At 47.7% G+C, this 12,756-nt stretch overlaps 1 protein-coding gene across 1 annotated transcript; it reads left to right on the top strand.

Moving 5' to 3' along the window:
- Positions 1 to 8,692: 8,692 nt before the first annotated feature.
- Positions 8,693 to 9,619, top strand: Psmb11 (proteasome subunit beta 11). Its single transcript, XM_038309579.1, has one exon. The coding sequence runs from the start codon at positions 8,693 to 8,695 to the stop codon at positions 9,617 to 9,619; it is 927 nt and encodes a 308-aa protein (XP_038165507.1).
- Positions 9,620 to 12,756: the final 3,137 nt, after the last annotated feature.

The raw sequence follows: 12,756 nt of genomic DNA, 5'->3' as shown, positions 1-12,756 counted from the left end.
CGGCAACACCGCCCCGTCACAGCTTCACGTCCCAGGAAGTCTATAGGGAGAAGCCATTTTTACTCCGGGCAACCACGCCTCCACGTGCTTGCGTCGGGCTGATTTCACCCAGGAAGGGCGGAAACGAACGCTAAAAGGATGCGACTACCGTTTTTTACTTTGGTCATCGTAGTACCCACCGAGTAACTTCTCGTTGACTGAGGGCCATCTTTGAGAAGGGCGTGACGGCTTGAAAATCCAACCTGGGTTCTGGCGTTTGGTCGCCGCCCTGGCCCAGGGTCAGGTTACACTCTGCATCTGTTTCTAAAAACCCTGTTAACGAGGGGTTGCCATTTTTTTTTTAAGGACACCATTCCTAATTCTGGTTAAAATAATTGTTTTAGGACATTTTCTTATGGTATTAATTCAGCCACATTAGTTTGTGGTTAAAAAAAAAAAAAGAAAGAAAAAAAAAAAAAAAAAAACAAAAGACACCTCCTCGGTGACACAAGCCTGAAATCCCAGCACTCCGTTGGCAGAGGCAGCCTGGTCTATGAAGTTCCAGGACAGCCAGGGCCACCCAGAGAAAGTGTCTCGGAAACAATAACAACAACAACAACACCGCTTCTTTTTAAATAACATTCATACCACAGCTATTTTTGTGTGTGTGTTTTTGAAATGATCATACTCTATATCCTGAAAGTCACTTACGTGGCCCAGTTTGCCCTCCAACTCTACAAGGCTCTCTTGCCTTGTCTCAGAATAATGGGATTGCAAACCTGCGCCACCACACCAGGGGCGCTATTCCTTAAAAGGCTTTTGTTTTATTTTGTTTTTTGGGGGACAGTGTCTCACTATATATATAGCCATGGCCTGGACTGGAACTTGCTATGTAGCCGTGAAATCATGGTGATCCTCCTGCCTCTGCCTCCAAAATGCTGGGATTAAAGGCGTTCACCACACCCTGCTGAAAGAAACCAGTTTCTAAGATTCTCTTCTACCTTCTAGTGAGAATTTTTATTAATAAATTACCTGTAAGGCAAATAAAATAAAGGTCGAAAAACAAAGGGTTTGGTTAACTGAAAAAGTATAGTCTCAGTTTAGTGCCTGCTTTTTTGTTTACTTGTTTTTGATATTTCAAGGCAGGGTTTCTCTGTGTGACTCTGGCTATCCTGGAACTCACTATGTAGACCAGGCTAGCCTTGAATTCTGACTCCCAAGTGTTGGGATTAAAGGCAAGTGCCACAATGCCTTCCTTCGCGCCTGACATTTAAAATAGTAGTAATTGACATGTGAGAATCTGAAGGAGAGTTGAGGGTCCATAAAGATGTAGCTGGAGATCCGACTGCAGCCTGCCAAGATTGGCTTCATCAGAAATAGGCGATGTTTCATGGCCTCTTCCTTCCCCACCCACCCTTACCGCTCAACACTTTTGGGAATGGTAACAAGTCAGGAAGTAGGAATGTGTATAAAATGTTGCTTCCTGCTTTGTGGATCTATGAAGTCAGCCTCTAGCCTTGCTTGTTGGATCCAACTATCAGTATCTAAATTCAGTGTTCCATCAATGCCCAGCTCGGGCCGTCCTCCCTTATAGCTTTTGCATGTGCAGTGTTTTCCATGCTGAAACCTGGCAACCTTTTCCAAATCCTACAGCCAGAGGTAGAACATTTTTATCCGTCTCACACTTAGGTAGTGGAGGAAATGCAGGGTAGGGCTTGTGAGAGGACACAGAGAGCTGGAACTACTTCAGTTTGGAGCCCCAGCACTAAGCTAAAAAGCTGGGTGTGGGCATGAGCACCCATAGCCCCAGTGCTGGGCAACAGAGACAAGTAGATCCCAGATGCTTGCTGGTCAGATAGTCTGGGAGAAAACCAGCATTTTAGGTTTGTTGAGAGACCCTATCTCAAAGGAATATGGTACAGAGATAGAGCAGGACATGGGAATCTGTTCAACATGGACCCCACGTGCACACACCTGCATGTTGTTTTTCCTCCGGCACAGTGGCTGCACCGAAGCTGCTGTTTCAGCCACTGATTGCAGCTCTGCAGTTACTGAGCAGCTTCTCAGACAGCCACCTGGTAGGACTTTTACATCCCACCGGATCCACCTCCTGCTGATGCCACCGAATGTAGTGTTTTGTTCTGTTCTGTGTTTTGGTTTTTTGAGACAGGGTTTCTCTGTGTAACAGTCCAGGCCGTCCTGGAACTAGCTCTTGTAGAACAGGCTGGTCTCGAACTCACAGAGATCCTCCTGCCTCTGTCTCCTGAGTGCTGGGATTAAAGGCGTGCGCCACCACTGCCTGACAAATGTACTTTTTACTAAATCTCTATCAGTCTGTTTATCAATAAGACTCGGGAGTCAGAGACTGGGGTGAAAACCTGCCAGCTCAGAGAGACTGAGGAGCAACTAGCTGACCTTTGCTCTTCTCTGGTGTCTCAGAAAAAGGGCATCCTTCCACTCCACCATACTAAAAAAGACCACCATGCCTAAAGTCCCTCCCTACTACTTCCTGTGTATCTCTACCCATCTTCCTGATATCCTGAGACTCTCTATGATTACTTTCTATCAACTAGTTGCTGGCTCTGCCTCCTGACACAAGGCTGATTTTATATAATTAACACAAATGCAAACTCAGGGTTCACAGTGTGGTTGAATATCCCGCAACACATACACAGCCTTCCACACACCCCTGCCACACACACAGGGAAAAAGAGAATGCAAAATTCCTGTTGCGTGTGTGTTCTTTGCAATCACTTCTGTAATGCCTTCCCTTCCCTTCCTTCCTTCCTTCCTTCCTTCTTTCCTTCCTTTCCTTCCTTCCTTTTTTTTGAGTTTTCAAGACAGGATTTCTCTGTGTAATAGCCCTGGAACTCTCTCTGTAGATCAGGCTGACCTTGAACTCACAGAGATCCACCTGCCTCTGCCTCCCGAGTGCTGGGATTAAAAACATGTGCCACAACCACTGCTCAGCTCTTTTTCTTTTTTTTAAAGTTTAAACTGGGTGTAGTGTTTTAAATCTTTAATCCCCAAACTTGAAAAGCAAAGACAGGTGGAACTCTGTGAATTCAAGGCCAGCCTGGTCTAGTTAGAAAATTTGAGTCCTGCTACAGTTATATAATGAGACCCAGTCTCAAACAAAAAATTTTAATTCCATATTATTTTATTTCTCTCTCACCGCCCCCCCCTTCCCGTGTGTGTGTGGGGGGGCTGGAGGTCAGAGGACAGTTTGCAGGGGGCATTTCTGGCCATCTACCATGTGGGTTCTGAGAATCAAGCTTGTTTTCAGGCTTGGTGTCCGGAGCCTCCACATGCTATGCCATCTTGCCAGCTCACCTTCAGTGTCTTATTCCCTAGATCCTGAAATGCTCTCCTGAACCAGTTTTCTGGTCCTAAAGATTGTCACTCTCTAATTACTTAGCTGGAGACTCAGTCTTGTTGTCCTACAAAGATGTCATCAAGTGTTCTAGTTCAGAGGTATCGAGGTCAGTGTAGATACAGGTCGGTTGGAACAAGTGATGCAAATGGTTTTGATAAGGCGATCTGGGGTCCACTTGGGTTCCACTGCTCCTCAAAATCAAAGCCTTACCAGTATGTTTGCATGTTGCATGCCATTTCCTGGAGAGATGTGAACAAATGTCTGTCACTCCTCATGGAGCACCACGACAGATCAAAGAACTAGTCATCCAGGTCTAGCATGGTGACCCAGTGAGTTCACGTGTGGTTACTTAGAGGTGCGTGACTAAGTGGCTACTTATAGGAACCTGGGCAACTAATAGAAGCTATACTACTAAATAATAGTCTCTTTCCCCAACAGCTGTTAACTGGGGGTTGGAGGCATGGCTCAGCAACTAAGTGCATTGACTGCTTTTACAGAGGATCTGGGTTCAATTCTTGGCATCTACATGGTGATTCAGAACCATCCGTAACTCCAGCTTCAGGAGATACATTTGGCTTCATCTGACCTTTATGGACACCAAGCATGCATATGGTATACATACTATATGCAGGCAAAATGCTCACACATAAAAAATGAATAAATTAGTTCAAAAAACACATACACAACTGTGAACTGCTTACTTTCCCTTTGGGAGGGGCAGGGCCTGGTGTGTGCTCCTCACTGTGGTCTCTTCAACACTTTCCCTTTCTCAAAGGGAAGGTAGTGGGCTCAGTCTTGGGAGGATGTCATATGAACAATCACATCTACTCTCATTCAGGAAGGCAATAGTTGTGTCCTGTTCAGAGGACAGAGTTTCACACCAACATTTAAGAAGTAGAGGCAGGAGGATAGTGAGTTTGAAGCAAACATGAGCTACAGAGGGAGTTGAAGACCAGCTTTATCTACAAAACAAGATCCTACCTCAAAACCAAAGCAATATCCCAGCACTGGTGAGGAAGAGGTAGGGAGATCTTTGTGAGTTCAAGACCACCTGGTCCACCAGTGAGACTCTGTCTCAAAAACAAAACAAAACAAAACAATTCTGGGCAGTTTGGCGCATGCCTTTATTCTCAGCCCTTGGAAGGTAGAGGCAAGTGGATCTCAGTGAGTTCAAGGCCAGCCTGGTTTACAAAGCGAGTTCCAGGACAGGCTCCAAAGCTACACAGAGAAACCATCTCAAAAAAAGGGGGGGGGGGCTGGAGAGATGGCTCAGAGGTTAAGAGCACTGACTGTTCTTCCAGAGGAACAGAGTTGAATTCCCAGCAACCATGTGGTGGCTCACAACCATCTATAACAAGATTTGGTACCCTCTTCTGATATGTGGGCATACATTCCAGAACACAGTATACAACAAACAAACAAACAAACAAACAAATAACAAAATCCACAAAGAAACAACAACCCCCCCCCAAAAAAACAGCAGCAATAACAAGAAATACTGGGTGTGGTGGCACACACTTGGAAGGAGAGTTCAAAATGAATCTAAATTAACTAATTAACTACAGGGTGAGTTTCGTGATAGCTCAAACTAAACAGGGACACCTTGGCTCAAAACTAAAAACCAACCAAACAAATAAAACACTGAAATCAACCCTCCTCTTCAAGCCACAGCTTTACATTTTTAAGCTCATACTGGGGAAGGATTTCAGAATACATGGCACTTAAACCAGACATTGAGGGATAGGAATTAAATGCTGGAGACAGGGGGAGTAGAAGTAGAAAATGTGCTAGGAATAAAGAAAAGAGATTGTGGTGGATGGATTTGGACTGGCCTATAGTGGACTGTTGTGGAATATACTTTAACTAGGCAAAGATGGGTTACGTTTGTTTATATTGCATTTGTTCAATGATGTAAAGATGTGTTGCTTTGCTTGGTTTAATCAAAAGCTGAACAACCAATAACTACGCAGTAGAGGAATAGGCAGGGCAGCTGGGCAGAGAGAATAAAGAGGAGGAGGGGAGAATGAGAGGAGAGAATGAGGGAGAAGAAGGAGGCAATGCTTGGGGCCAGCCAGGCAGTTACCAGCCAGTAAGACATGGAAAAAGCAGTAAGAGCAGGATATACAGAATGAAAGTAAGGTAAAAGCCGGGCGGTGGTGGCGCATGCCTTTAATCCCAGCACTCGGGAGGCAGAGGCAGGCGGATCTCTGTGAGTTCGAGACCAGCCTGGTCTACAAGAGCTAGTTCCAGGACAGGCTCCAAAGCCACAGAGAAACCCTGTCTCGAAAAACCAAAAAAAAAAAAAAAAAAAAAAAAAAAAGAGAAAGTAAGGTAAAAAGCCTCGAGACAAGATGTAGAAGACGGACAGGTTAAAATAAGTCATAAGAACTAATGGGACAAGCATAAGCTAAGGCTGAACATTCATAACTAATAAATCTCTGTGTCATGGTTTGGAAGCTGATTAGCAGTCCAAGAAAGTCCAATGTAGAGCCCCAAAATGCTATTTTCCCTTTATCATAGTGGCTGCCCTTTAAACTACAGGCCACCAGCTACTAAGGCCTTAGCCTGGGTGGATTCCATTCCCCCAGACAGTGGCTCTGTTTCTGCTGCTGAAGGTAGCTTTAACTAAATCCCTCTCATTCTAATAAAACGTGAAATTCAAAGGCTAGGGTGAACACCTGCAAGCTCAGAGAGTTAGAGTAGCAACTCTCTTTGCTAGCTTCCTCTTCCTCGTTTCACATCACTCCAGCTAAAAAACTCATGCTGCTGCCAGGCGGAGGTGGCGCACACCTTTAAACACTGCATTCGGGAGGCAGAGGCAGGCAGATCTCCGAGTTCGAGGCCACCCTGGGCTACAGGGTGAATTTCAGGACAGCCAGGGTGTATCACAGAGAAACCCTGTCTCCAAGAATCAAAACCTAAACCAACAAAAGCCACACTACACTTCTCCCTTCCTGTCAGCTAGTTGCTAATTCTGCCTCTCTGAGCCAAGGTTAATTTTATTTAACACAAATGGAATGAATCTTTACATGGTTAAGCAAATGCATCGTAAACCAATGTAACACATCTTTGCCTAGTTAAACAAATGTTCCACAACAGTGGACTTATTTTTTAATTTTGTTTTCTTTTATTTTTTTTTATTTTTATTTATTTATTTTTTTTTTTTTTGAGACAGAGTCTCTCTATGTAGACCTGGCTTTCCTTGTACTCACAGAGATCTGCATGCCTCTGGAGTGTCCACTTAGGAGACCATTCAGCTGTCCCGGCCCGACTTGATGATGGCATGATGTAGGAGGATTTCACTCTGTTCTTACAGAGAATTATAAATGGAGACTGCCACCCAGACCCAAATAATCACAAAGAACTTATATCAATTACAACACTGTTTGACCGATGGCTCAGGCATATTTCTAGCTAGTTCTTATATCTTAAATTAACCCATTTCTATTAATCTATGTATCGCCATGAGGCTGTGGCTTACCAGTAATGTTCTGGCATCTTTCTCTTTTGGTGGCTACACGGCATCTCCCTGATTCTGCCTACTCTCTATCTCTATCTCTGTTCAGATTTCCTGCCTACCTTTACTCTGCCAAGCCATTGGCTGAAACAACTTTATTCATCAGCCAATAAAAGCAACACATATACAGAAGGATATCCCACATCAGAGAATCTGAAACTTTGTAGTATTTTTTAAATTTTTATTTCATGCACGCTAATGTTTTGCCTGCTGTGTGAAGGTGTCAGATCCCCCAAAACTGGAACTTCAGGCAGTTATGAGCTTCCATGTAGGTACTGGGAATTGAACCCAGGTCCTCTGGAAGAGCAGCCAGTGCTTTTAACCACTGAGCCATCTCTCCAGCTTCCTATAGTATTTATCTTAAAAGTTATTTGTTTGTTTGCTTGTTTATCTGAGGTAGAGTCTTTTGGCTGGCCTGGAACTCACAAGCCTCCCATCTTAGCCTGGAATGCTGGAATTGATAATAGGTATGTATCATTACATATGGATGCCTTCAGATTTATTATTATTATTATTATTATTATTATTTTTGTGATGCCAGGTTTGGGCATCTAGGCAAATACTGCACTTGTGAGCTCCATGGATACCTAGGAAGGCCATTTTTTGAAAAATGAACAAATTATTTACTTAGTGTTTGTCAGTGTGTATAAAGTGTATGTGAGTGAGTGTGAGGTCAGAGGACAACCTTCGGGCCAGTTCTCGCCTTCCACCTTGGTCCTCCAGGTGAGCTGCTTCTCCTGTCTCTGCTTCTCTTCTTGCCATAGAGATGATGATTAGAGACGTGTGTCACTGCATCTGCAAGACAAGGTTTCTCTGTGTAACTCTGAATGTCCTGGCACTCACTCTCAAGGCCAGGTTGGTCTTGAACTGAGAGATCTGCCTGCCTGTGCCTCCTGAGAGTTGGCATCTGGCTTTTTACTTATTTATTTATTTACTTTGGTTTTTCGAGACAGGGTTTCTCTGTGGCTTTGGAGCCTGTCCTGGAACTAGCTCTTGTAGACCAGGCTGGCCTCGAACTCACAGAGATCCGCCTGCCTCTGCCTCCCAAGTGCTGGGATTAAAGGCGTGCGCCACCACTGCCCGGCAACATCTGTCTTTTTAATGTGGGTTCTGAGGCTCAAACTCTGGTTGCCAGGCTTGCTAAGCAAGTGCTTTTATCTACCTACTAGTGACCTTCCCAACCTAGGAATGCCATCTTTGTGTGCAGACAGAAGGACCCCTTTGTCCCCAAAGCAGAAGAGAAACTTTCATGTTCTGGCACTCTTACCCCTCAGTATCCTGCTTTTTGGGGAGGTATTGAAATCTTCTCCTTTTCCCTCTAACAGAAACTCCTGCCTTTTCTGTGTTGAACACAATCCGTGTTACACCCCCATCTTGCCATGAGTTGGAAGTCTTTGCTTGCCTAATGTCCCACAGCAAAGCCAAGGAGGACGCAGCCCGCTTCTTCCTCTTGCATCCACTCTTCTCTGCAGTTACCCTAATCACCGCCACAACCCCTGCTGGGCAGATAGAGGTTGACAGACAGGAGACTCTTCGGTGACTGATAGGTGGCGGGCGTCTCCCCAGCACAAGAACCTCTGCTGCGCATTCTGTCTCCTCTTGGCAGTTCTCTGATGTGGGTGGAGATGTTTTACCAACCAATCCAGAAGCCTGACTTGAGATCTGGAGCAGTGAAGCCTCAGCTCACAAAGTCTCACTTACCAGTTCTGGCTGTGGTCCAGCTTCTCAACGGCGTCCTTCTACCCTTCTGACCTTCTATCCCTTCTGGCCCAGTCCTCAAATACTGCCCGGCTCCTTCCAACTTACACTCAGCCTCAGAGATGGCTCTGCAGGATGTCTGCAAGTGGCAGGTCCCTGATACCCAGGGGCTATCCCCACATTTGCCTGAGGCTGGTGGCTGGGCTGTGCCCCGGGGCTGTGACCCCCAAACCTTCCTGCAGACCTACGGCCCCAGGCTGGCTCACGGCACCACCACCCTGGCTTTTCGATTCCGTCACGGTGTCATTGCCGCAGCTGACACTCGTTCCTCCTGTGGCAGCTATGTGGCATGTCCAGCCTCACGAAAGGTCATCCCTGTGCACCAGCACCTTCTGGGTACCACCTCTGGGACCTCTGCTGATTGTGTCACATGGTATCGGGTACTACAGCGGGAGCTGCGACTTCGGGAACTGAGGGAAGGTCAGCTGCCCAGCGTGGCGGGCACAGCCAAACTCTTGTCAGCTATGATGTCCCGCTACCGGGGTCTGGATCTGTGTGTGGCCACAGCCCTGTGTGGCTGGGACCACTCTGGCCCTGCACTCTTCTATGTCTACAGCGATGGCACTTGTCTGCAGGGAGACATCTTCTCTGTGGGCTCTGGCTCTCCGTATGCCTATGGTGTGCTTGACCGTAGCTACCACTATGACATGACCATTCAGGAAGCCTATACTCTGGCCCGCTGTGCTGTGGCCCATGCCACCCACCGTGATGCTTATTCAGGGGGCTCCGTGGACCTTTTCCACGTTCAAGAGTCTGGATGGGAGTACGTGTCCCGCAGTGATGCCTACGTGCTATACATGGAGCTGCAGAAAGCCCCGGGCTTGGAGCTTGAGCGGGAGCGGGAGCAGGAGCGGGAGGCGGAAGTCAGTCAAGTCCGCCCTGGGCCTGCCACTCCACAAGATGCTGCAGGAGGTGGAGAGCTCTTTGTGGAGCCAGAGGAGGTGACAGCAGAAGACGACGGGATAACAGTGAAGACTGAAATGTTGTGAGACATGACAGCACCTGGGGGACCCAGACAAGGCGGGTAGGTCACAGAATGAGGCTGCCTTAGCGGGGCTGGTTCTGAAGCAGCCTCATAGCATCTGGCTCTGGCCTTTCTGGGTTGCCTGCTCGTTTTAAGTCCCTATCCTTTCTGCCCCCCAGAGCTATTGACGTCTCTGCCCAACTCTGCCTCTAAACTGACTCTGCCAATACTTGTTACATGTCTACTGCACACCAACTGCCCTGCTATGTGCTAGGCTATTTTTTGCCGTCCTGTCCCAATCTCTATTCTCATTTTGGTCCTTATTTGTCTGAGTGTTTATCTCTCTCTCCTGGTCACTTCTCACCTTAGTCAGACAGGCCAGCAAGGAGAGAGCAGCCTCCTCAGAAAGACTTAGAAACCCCAGGGCTTCAGGGCCTATTTTAGTTATAGTGGCCTTGGGCTTGTCTCTGCTGCCCCCCTGCTGGGACTCTAATGACTGTTGTGATTCCTCCTAGACTGGGTGGTGTTTTCATGACAGACTTTGGAAGCATGATCCTTTATAGAAGCTGGATCAGGTTTAGGGAGTTATCGGACTTCCCAGGTTATAGTAGGTGACAACATTGTAGAGCTTAGACATGTCCAAGCCTTCTTGGGCTCTCTGTGCCCATTTCCCTCTGTCCTGCCTCCCACCCCTTTTTTTCGAGACAGGGTTTTTTCTGCTTCTGGGGAATAGGCCAAGCCCCTGACTATTGGCTGGAGATGAATGAACTCCAAGGAGCCAATGAGGTAGGAAGGTGAGCTCAGAGAAACTGCCCATTCCCAGGCTTATCTTGCTGTGCTGGCCAGGGCCTGAGTCCTGCCCCGTAGACTAGCCCTGCTCTTTACCCCCACAGACTTGCTCCCTTCAGAGGATTAAGACCACAGTGGAGACACTATGCTGGCGGTGCCAGCTAGCAAGTCTCCTGGCCCTCCTGGCCTGCTCTGGCTTTCCTGAGGGCCCAGACTGGGAGATCCAAGCCTTCAGCTCCAGGAGCCAGCGCCCTCTCCCCAGAATGGTCAGGAGGTGGGGTCTGAAGGAATCACCTTTTCTCTTACCTCTCCTGAAGCCTCCAGTCCTAAGACTGACAGCTGTTTTTTTCCTCTTCCTTGACTGTCTACACTTCAGAATTCATTGACATTAGACTTAGAGACTCTGAATTGAATTTTCCAAGCTCTGGAGATTTGGAAGGAAAGTTGGGAACCCCCAGAAAGAACAGAGGATTGTGGAGAGTTCCCAGTGCGTAGAGACTAGTTTGCTAGTCAGGGTGGAAATCCACCTGTTGACCTCCACAGCAGCCTTCATCTCCTACAAACTGCCCAGCCTTGGGGAGGTGTGGGGCTCCAGGGGTGAGAACTGAAGGTCAGGGACTCTTGGGACCTCCTGTTCCTGGAGGGGCAAAGGGGGAGGGGCAACTTCTGCACGGGCATGAGTAGGTTCAGATTCATGGCCACTGATGTGAGTAGGTCTTACATCCGGCTATGGGTTTGTGATTCAGCAGAGGGATCTGCACTTGGGTGTGCAGGTGGGGAAGAGAAAGGAGTGATACTTGAGTGAGAGCAGCCTGTGCAGCCTATGTGGCACACTGCTAACCTTCCCCCTCCATCCCCTGCTCCCGGCTTTGTACGTCTTGCACAGTAGAAAGTCACAGAAAAGAGGAGCTTGGGGCCGGGCTCTGCATCATCCCATAGCTACTCCTTACTCCCCTGGTCTGTTCTCAGGCCTTCAGACAGTGAGCAAAGGCAGGCGCAGAGGGGTGCTGTGGGACCTGTGCTGGACACCTGAGCCCAGCCAGAGGCTGTGAAGAGTGTGTGTGTCTGTGTGTGTCTCTGTGTGTGCAACCCAATCCCCTGAGATGCTCTGTACCTCTCTTCCCAGGAGGCTAGAGCCCTGAAAGAATAAGTTTTTTTTTGTTTGTTTGTTTTTGTTTTTTGTATCCTTGGCTGTACTGGAACTCACTTTGTAGATCAGGCTGGCCTCAAACTCACAGAGATTCACCTGCCTCTGCCTCTTCAAATCTGAGCTATTGCTCCAGTCTCATGTTCCTTTAATTTTTTAATGCATTGTTAGAGTGCCTCGGTAGGGTTGGTAGAACCGGGCAGGCATAGCTTCATTCATTGTTCCAATACATTTTAAAGGTTGAAGCAGCTATCAGAGTAAGCCCAAAGGCCCAGAGGGCCGGCCTGGGCCATAGGACCCTGTCCTTTCTGATGTCCTGCTTTGGTTGCTGCATCTTCAGTTTCTTGAGGTCTTGGAAGGATAGACACTTGCTTTTATGCAGGCCTTTTAATGCAACTTCAGCAGAGTAAATAACCAGCAACGGAGAGAGGGCTCTTGGCATCCCACCGCCTGCTTGTTCTAAGTCAGCAGTTATGGAAGGCATGAGGTTTGTTCCCAGCTGTGTGACCTTAATGTCAGCCCTCAGGGATGGAGGCAGGAGGCTTGTTGTGAGTTCAAGGCTAGTCAGGGCTATACGGTGAGCTACATAATGAGACCCAGTCTCTATCTCTCCCACGAAAGCCACCTTCTCCAGCTGCCAGCACTACAGTTAATAGGAAGCGTCACAGAGACCTGCCGGGACCCACTTACTTTGGGAGCCTGAGACCTTCCTGGAGAAAAGGCCCGAGACTTGTGCTGTTCCCCGAGAAGATGCTCCTGTGCCTCAGGAAGTGAGCACTGAGGATGTTGGCAGTCCCAACTAGCTGCCACCCCACCGATATAATCTACCCCTTAGGCACTCATCCTGCTTCTCTGACTGACGTCTCATGCCTCCACTCATCCCGTCCCCTTGTTCACTTTCCTCTTGCTAATCCCACAGGCTCATTTCATGGGTTGGTTTGCGGCAAATGGAAGTGGGACTAAAGAGTTGGTGGCGGGCATGGGGACAGCCATTATCCTTCTGCTCCTCCAATGGAACGGTCCTAACACTCCTATCTCCTCAGAGATAGAGTGGGTACCTTTAAGAAGGAATGAGCTGGGACCAGAGGGCTTAGATCGCTTCCACCCTCAGCACAGAGGAATCTCTGTCCAGAAAGCCGAGTGCAGAAACAGAAGCAGGCTCCTCCTTTACAAAATAAAGTGTTTATTATGAAATTAGAGATGGAGGCCCCTCCCTTCCTCCCTTT

Source organism: Arvicola amphibius, chromosome 13, assembly GCF_903992535.2.
Source record: "Arvicola amphibius chromosome 13, mArvAmp1.2, whole genome shotgun sequence".
Taxonomy (NCBI): Eukaryota; Metazoa; Chordata; class Mammalia; order Rodentia; family Cricetidae; genus Arvicola; species Arvicola amphibius.
This window is presented reverse-complemented; position numbering and strand designations above follow the sequence as displayed.

Excerpts from the sequence above, each read along its gene's own strand:
- Psmb11 (XM_038309579.1), top strand. The coding sequence starts at position 8,693 with ATGGCTCTGCAGGATGTCTGCAAGTGGCAGGTCCCTGATACCCAGGGG.